At 44.3% G+C, this 7,287-nt stretch overlaps 1 protein-coding gene across 1 annotated transcript; it reads right to left on the bottom strand.

The window, feature by feature from the left end:
* Positions 1 to 6,757, bottom strand: eif3d (eukaryotic translation initiation factor 3, subunit D). The gene is made up of 16 exons (XM_015974281.3): positions 6,615 to 6,757; positions 5,307 to 5,432; positions 5,179 to 5,224; positions 4,957 to 5,093; positions 4,782 to 4,867; positions 4,631 to 4,703; positions 3,840 to 3,961; positions 3,627 to 3,759; positions 3,393 to 3,540; positions 3,093 to 3,223; positions 2,938 to 3,023; positions 2,723 to 2,852; positions 978 to 1,120; positions 699 to 891; positions 519 to 612; positions 1 to 117 (listed from the first exon to the last, which is right to left on the bottom strand). The coding sequence occupies exons 2-16, from the start codon at positions 5,427 to 5,429 to the stop codon at positions 104 to 106; spliced, it is 1,659 nt and encodes a 552-aa protein (XP_015829767.1). The 5' UTR covers positions 5,430 to 5,432; positions 6,615 to 6,757; the 3' UTR covers positions 1 to 103.
* Between the last annotated feature and the right edge of the window lie 530 nt (positions 6,758 to 7,287).

The raw sequence follows: 7,287 nt of genomic DNA, 5'->3' as shown, positions 1-7,287 counted from the left end.
TCCTTTACTGAATTTGACCATTCTGTTTTTATTAAGTGTCAAAATCAATTCAACTGTTTCTCCAGATGAAGGCTGGTTTGGTCACAGAAGGAAGCTCCACATTTCAGTTCTCTTCATCTGAAACAAGAAATCAATAAATCAGGTTGAATATGGAGATGCTTTCAATGTAAACAAAAACACCATCAGATCTCGTTTTAAAGCTGATGTACTGCACTAAGGGTCAGAGGGAAATAGTTTCCATTCTCCGTATGCGTGTGCTGCACATGTGGTAGACAACAAAGTAGATAGATGGTATTTTTATCCAGAAACCTGAAAGCCTCTGAAGTCACGAAAATAACTTCTTCTATAAAGAATCACATTTCAAAAGTGCCAACGGTTCTATTGTGGCCATCTTTGCTCTGGAAAGTGTACATCAGCATGATTCAGGTCCTTCTTTTGAAAAGATTTTAGTTTTCTCTTCATCTCTCAGGTCACTTCACTCTAAACGGTTTTCAAAAACCAAGTTTAAAATAACAGACCTTCCTCCTCCTCATCCTCTTCATCCTCCTCTTCCTCCTCCTCCTCATCAGAGCTGAAGGTACCTTCAGGCAGGCTGTACACTCGAATCACTTGCTGTTTAGTGGAACCAGAGTGAGAACGAGTCAGTACTTGTCAGCTGGACCTCCGTCTTTGGTCCTCTGGGACTCGTTTCCACTCACCTTGTTGGGGTCCTTCAGGATCAGGTACTTGCCCTCATCCAGCTTGCGGCAGATGTCGATGACGCAGCGGAGGATCCCCCAGGCGTTCTCCATGCTGAGGTTGATCTGGCTGGCAAACTCGTTGGGTTTGAACTGCTGGGTTCCCAGGATGACGTGACGAGAAGAATCCTTCACGTGGTACCGAGACACGTACCTGAGGAGCACACGTGGTGGAAGTCAGGTCCAGCCTGCTTAATGACCATCATCCATTAGCTCCCATCACAGGGTCGGCATACTCACCCCAGTTTCAGATACTCCGACCCGGCCAGCATGGCACAACAGGTCCAGCGGGCCAGTTTGTAGCTGTTGTTCTTCAGCTCGGTGGCCAGAACGGCTCCCCGCTGAGAGTCCAACTTCTGGCGCCAATCCACTCCATTACAATACTGAAGATGAAACAGAGATGAGGAATGGATCAACAACTCCCCGTCAGAACCGGGCTGCTGCACATGAACCAACAACATTATAGAGATGACTGGTTTCAGCAATAAGAATAATTTATGTTAATTAGATATCTGAATCTGTAAATTATTATTTAGGAAAATGTGAACTTTTGGACCGTCCCACTGATCAGGAAGACCAAGAAGGCGGTGGTTGTCAGAAGTCAGCCGGAGGGTTTGTAAACATGAATTCTGACCTCTTATAGACTTGATAGATTAGTTTAAGTTAGGGCTGCTCAATTAATCGAATTTTAATCACGATTACGATCTGAGTTTTGAACGTTTATAAAAAACAAAACAAGCCGATTATTTGCTCCTCCCGCTTGCGCTGCCCTGAGTTACAAATGAAGCGCTCCTCCCACAGTGTTGCCAATTTAGTGACTTTGACGCTATTTCTAACAGCTTTTCAGACCCCCTTCTTGACTTTTTAAATCTTAAAAGTACCTAGCGACCACCTCAGAAACATCTCTGGTAACCCTTAGCTACTTTCTGGATAACTGTCGTCGACATTTCCTGCAGGTTAGCTAAACACTCCGCCTGCGCGTCCGGACCGTTCTTCAGGACATTAGGAAAGGGAATGATGTAGTGATGTGTCAGTCGCTTAAGAAACTGCTCTCGGAGCCGGCTCCTTGTTGGATTAACCAGAGTGAGTGACACACACACCGCACCTGCGGACTCCTGAGCCACTAAAAACGGCTAAATGTGCGCGTGCTAAACACACGTGCAGCTTGCCCCGGATTGCTGTGAGACCGGGGTGGGGGGTGGGGGGTGCAGCTGTGGTTGAGACAATTATTACATTAACTGATGGACTTGTAAATAAATAGTTTATAAATAAGGTAGAAATAAGTTCCTCACGCTGATAACTAATCTCTCTGAGGACACGGTGCTAGTGCACTCTCCTACAGCACTTTGACACGACTAAATAAATATTATGCAACATTTTGTGAACATCAATTTATTTGCATTTATTTGTTATAAATGCCACTGTATAATTCTTGCTGTCAGTATTTGCAAGATATTGGTATTTGGGTCTGTACTGGTTAGACTTACATGAGTTAAACCAAGGTCTACAGCCCTTGGGTCATAGACTATGAGCTATAAGTATATTGGTCTTTTTATACTGGGAATCAGGAGTTACTTTAGTGATCATCTTGTTTCTTATTCATTGTTGTCCTGATTGTGGCCTGAGCAATTTTGTGACTGAATAAAAACAAATAAAATCAACATAAATTGAAAAATCGTCTTAAATAATCGTGATCTCAATTTCAGTCACCATAATCGTGATTATTATTTTTGCCATAATCGAGCAGCCCTAGTTTAAGTTAGCCTTTATTTAGGCTGAAGACAAGAAAAGTTACAGAAAGATTTCGTTTGCAGGAAATAAGAACATGGAACATGTGTTTTAAGAACTGAAGCGGTCCAAAAGGAAACCAACCGCCTGTTGCCACCCACAGCCTCCTGTTGGCCGCAGCACCCAGAGCCAGCTGCTGCTGTCTTACTGGACATGCTTTTGTTCCCTTCTCTGAAACCAGTAACGGTGTCTCCTACCCTGGAGTCCCACTCGTTCAGGGTCTTGACGTTGATGAAGGACACCTCTCCATTCGCTCCAGTCATCACTCCGTCATGTTCACAGCGGATGATCAGGTCGATGTCATCCCCGAGCTTCCAGTGACGGTACCTGAATCCCCAAAAAGCACCAGTCAGTCAGAAGATCCGGTTATCACGTCCCACAGATGGAGCCAACACCAGAACCCAGGACCTACCTGTAGGCCACAGACGCCACCTCGCTCTTGTCCATGTCTTCCTCCACAAATGGGTTAGGGTTTGGGAACTTGTACCGTTCTCCTCCCTGAACACAGCTGAACGTTAGAGTGTGTGTGTGAGTGTGTGTGTTTGGATCTGTGTGTGATGGTCTCACCACACGTAAACACTGCTGGCTGAAGTTGTGGTTGATGTAGGTGGCCTCCATCGCCAGGTTACGAGGAGAGTTAAAGGAGTTTCCCTCATCTTGAGGAGGCTCGTTGGCGGTTTCACTCACAGTTAGCAAATCTGTTCAAATAATTCAGGAAAACAACCTAAAATAAATCGTTCTGCTTGCATTAATCGGAGGTTAAACGCAGACGTGATCGCGTTTTGTTTGATGCCTTTGGCTGCAACTGCAGATGGAACCAGAGCTCCTCCGTTTTCAGGCAGGTTCGGCGAACTCCCCAAAACTCACCAAAGTCAGAGTTGTCCCTCTTGTCAAAGAAGAGCTTGTTGCCGACTCTCTGCACGATGATGTCCCAGGAGTTGACGGAGCGTGTGCAGCACATCAATGTGGCCAAGATAGCGTCTGTAGCAAACACGTTGCCCTGAGTCTTCGCCAGCTGGAGGAAGGCAGAACCAGATTAGAACTCCACCCAGAAAACATTCAGAGCCTCTGGAGGAGCTGGACCGGTGAGGAGCCACCAACCTTCCGGATGACCGGATCATCGGTGGTGGTGACGGTGTGGAAAATCCTCTTGATGCTCTTCAGCTGCTTCTCGTTGCGGGTGGTGATCCGATCGAACGCTTTATCGTAGTACTCCAACGCACCACAGCACTCGCTGCAGGAGGACCAGAACTTTACAGATGTACAGATTCAACCCAAACACAAACCAGACCAGACCAGACAAGCTTCACCTACATGTCAACAGGGTCAGAAACCTCCATGTATCGCATCTTCATCAGTCTGGGGAAGTCCATCTCCTCCTTCACCTCCCAGTCACTCCTCACCTCCACAGAGGAGTCTCTGGGCTTCAGCTGGGCCTGAGAAGCAGCACAAACACACAAATTCACCAAAGACCATCACAACGGCTTCAAACAGACCCAAATACTTCAGAATCATTCATCTGTGATCATGAATCCTCAGACTGAAGCAGAAAATAGAGGTCAACCTCTACTGGTTTCTCTATTGCCGACGCACACAGCTAAAGTCGACGCCGACACGTAGGAGATAGCCGATGTGACTTTTACGGCCAAATCCAGATGTTTTTCCACTTCTTGGTCATGCTAAAATGTCACTAACAACATCAGTTAATGCACTAAATTTCTGAAGTTGAATCGGTTTTTGAACCAACTTCTAAATTTTAACGTTGTGCACTCCGTTAAAATTAGACACATAAATAAAGTTTATTTAGAGTATTTAACAATGAACATAAAAATACATTTAAATTAAATTCTGCTACAGCACCTGGCTGCCCAAGGATGTGCCCGACTTTAAATCGGTTTTCCTAAGGACAAATATCACTCTGCCCGATGCACCCACAGAGTACGACTTACAAGGTATCCCTTCCTACTAGAGACCACTGCAGATGCACCGACTAAACAATGAACCGCACCTTTAAAAATAAACCAAGAATGTGTTTTTTTATTGGTGAATATGATTTGATTTCTGCTGCTCTAAAAGGGAAACAATAGAAATTAAATAATCGACACCTGAGATTTTTGATCCCACTTCTGACGGACACCAAACTGCTTCTGGAACTTCTTCTGCAGACGCAAACGATCTCTGAAAAGGCGAAAGAGTGAGGTAAAGCTCATTGTTCAGCTTGGATCTTTCCAGTGGAGCTCAGAGTAATGATCTCACCTCTCCTTCTGCTTGGCACTCTTAGGAAGTGTCTGCATGTTGAACTGAGTCAAGTTCCTACGGTCCTTGTCCCTGCGAAGGTTCCTCTGTGGAAACAAAGCCACGTCTGTTGCTGACCTACATGAAGCTCAATAGTCTCATCAGGACTAAACTGTTTTGCAACAATATGCTCTACCTGAGCAAACCGCATGCGGTTCCTCTGGTACGCCGTCTTCTGGGTCTTAGCAGTGTCCACAAGCTGGAAGCTGGTCTCATCTTCCTCATGGAAGTAGGCATACTGACTCCCACCTCCAAACTGAGAGGAATATTTATCTGAAAAGCAAAAAAGACAAAAATAATTCAAATGTTTAACATTAAAACATATACGTAGATAAAGAATTTAAACCATCTCACTCACTCGTGTATCTCTTGTCTTGGTAAGTAGCTCCAGTCCAGTCAGCAACCTGTCAGACCAAACACAGTAAGAATCAAACACAACCTGCTTCTGGTTCTGGTTCTGCTAGAGGAGCTCCGGTGAGGGCAGACCTTTCCCAGTCTGTCTCCTTTGCTGAAAGGCTGGTAGGGCATATCTTTGAACTTCTCCGGGACTGCACACGGACCCCATCCAGACGGGTTGTCCTGGATCACGGGGGCGTGAAACTTTGCCATGACCTGAGATCGAAGCAGAACACAGACCGGACTTCAGCGATGCTGCGTTTTGATTCTGGTTAAAGCACAGCGGAGCGTCAACGGGTCTCAGCAACAGCAGCTCTGATCTCTCCAGCAGTGCTCTCAAACACATGGGCACTGATCAGATTGCGCAGTGGGCTAATCATCACCAACCCAGTCATTAACACAGATCGTTCAACTGGTAAACATTTTACAGAAAATAGAGAAAGCCATAAAAAGGAAAAGCTGACATCACTGGTTTAAAACACTGTCTGCTGATTTCTGAAATGGTCCAAGAACAGCCAACTGTTGGCTTCACTTATAGAGACTCTAAAATACCACCTAGTGACCATGCAAACAAGCATTCGTCTATAAAATAAACCCAGTCAGTCATGTTAATTTATTTTTACTGGTTGAATTATTCTGAGACAGGCGTAACAGACACATTTCTAATATATTTACCATACCACTTTAGTTTTAGAGCGCTTTTAACGCAGCATTATAACCGACCACAGCGCTGCACCAACACAGGCAGAGACAGTCACATAGGTCATAAAAACAATGAAAATGAACAACCAAGGAAAGCCAAACCAAAAATGTGGAACCACAGGACACCAGTCCACGGATTTAGAATAGAAAACCCGAAGTGGAAAGGAGGATGGCAATGTAGTCCTTATGGTTTGAGTTAAACGCCCAATTGTATTTCCAGGTGGTCGGAGACCTAGTTATTCATTTACACTTAATTATTATCAGTATTAAAAAGGGGCAATAAAGCATAAATTGATGTGATAAAGTAAAAAAAGTAAACTGCTTTAAATCTTTATTTCTTAAACGGTGTTCTTCAGGTCTTGGGCTGAATAGTATTGTACAGATTTAACTATTGTTTATGCGTTGCAGCCAAATGCGTTTTACTCCAAACGTGCATGAATCCGTGTTCAGTAGTGAGAAATAAAATCTCTTCCACTTAATTTAATGTCAAAGTTACGGGTGTTCTTTGTAAATATTTTATCTGATGACGGCCTTAGCTAGGGCGGCTCATCCTGTCGGGTGGGCCCGCTAACAAAGCTAAGCTAAGCTAACTAGCCGGCTTTTTGCAAACTGTCATTTTTCTCTGAGAGATGTTTCCCAGCGCCAACAAGCGCTGATACTCCTCTCTCATCTGAGCAAACTTTGGTGGAAACTTACCGAGAATAATGTGACTCTTTATCGAGTCTTTACACCCAGATGGTTTTACACCGATGTAAAACCCGACGGAATGCCGGCGTGAGAGGAAGTGACGCACCGTAAAAAGAGCGGAAAGAGGCTTCTGCCGTATTTCTAGCGCAACTGTCGTAATTTCAAGCGTTAATATCGCAGACATATCCTCATGATGTGTCTATGTCTATGGTTTATACACATATCTATGGTTTATCACATCAATTTCTGCTTTATTGCCCTTTAAAACTACCGAACACAAATTTAGTCATGTTTATCAAAACCGTTTGTACATTTTGTCTCTATAACTTGCAAAGACGTGTTTGGTCGGTTTCACTGATATATATGTTTGCGGTTCACTAGGCTAGAAGTGAGGTCTACTAGGGTGCAACTACGTACTTTCGGAGAGGTATGCAGACACACACACACACACACACACACACACACACACACACACACACACACACACACACACACACACACACACACACACACACACACACAGCCTTTCCAGTTGTGCACCAAAGTGCAGACATGACCAAAAATCAGATGTTTTCTAGCAATTTCTTTCAAGAACAATAAGAACAAAAATACCTTTTTCAGTCCCTGAGTGGGGAAACTGCATTATTGCAACAGTTTAAGGAGGATAGCAGCAGTAGCACAT

This window comes from Nothobranchius furzeri, chromosome 5, assembly GCF_043380555.1.
Source record: "Nothobranchius furzeri strain GRZ-AD chromosome 5, NfurGRZ-RIMD1, whole genome shotgun sequence".
Classification (NCBI taxonomy): Eukaryota; Metazoa; Chordata; class Actinopteri; order Cyprinodontiformes; family Nothobranchiidae; genus Nothobranchius; species Nothobranchius furzeri.
Note: the sequence above shows the minus strand (reverse complement) of the source record. Positions and strands in the feature narration are given on the sequence as shown.

Coding starts and splice junctions, on each gene's coding strand:
- eif3d (XM_015974281.3), bottom strand. CDS start 5,429: ATGGCAAAGTTTCACGCCCCCGTGATCCAGGACAACCCGTCTGGATGG. Junction 1,121..2,722: donor TGAACGAGTGGGACTCCAGG/GTAGGAGACACC, acceptor TTTCATCTTCAG/TATTGTAATGGAGTGGATTG. Junction 892..977: donor TCGGAGTATCTGAAACTGGG/GTGAGTATGCCG, acceptor TGTGCTCCTCAG/GTACGTGTCTCGGTACCACG.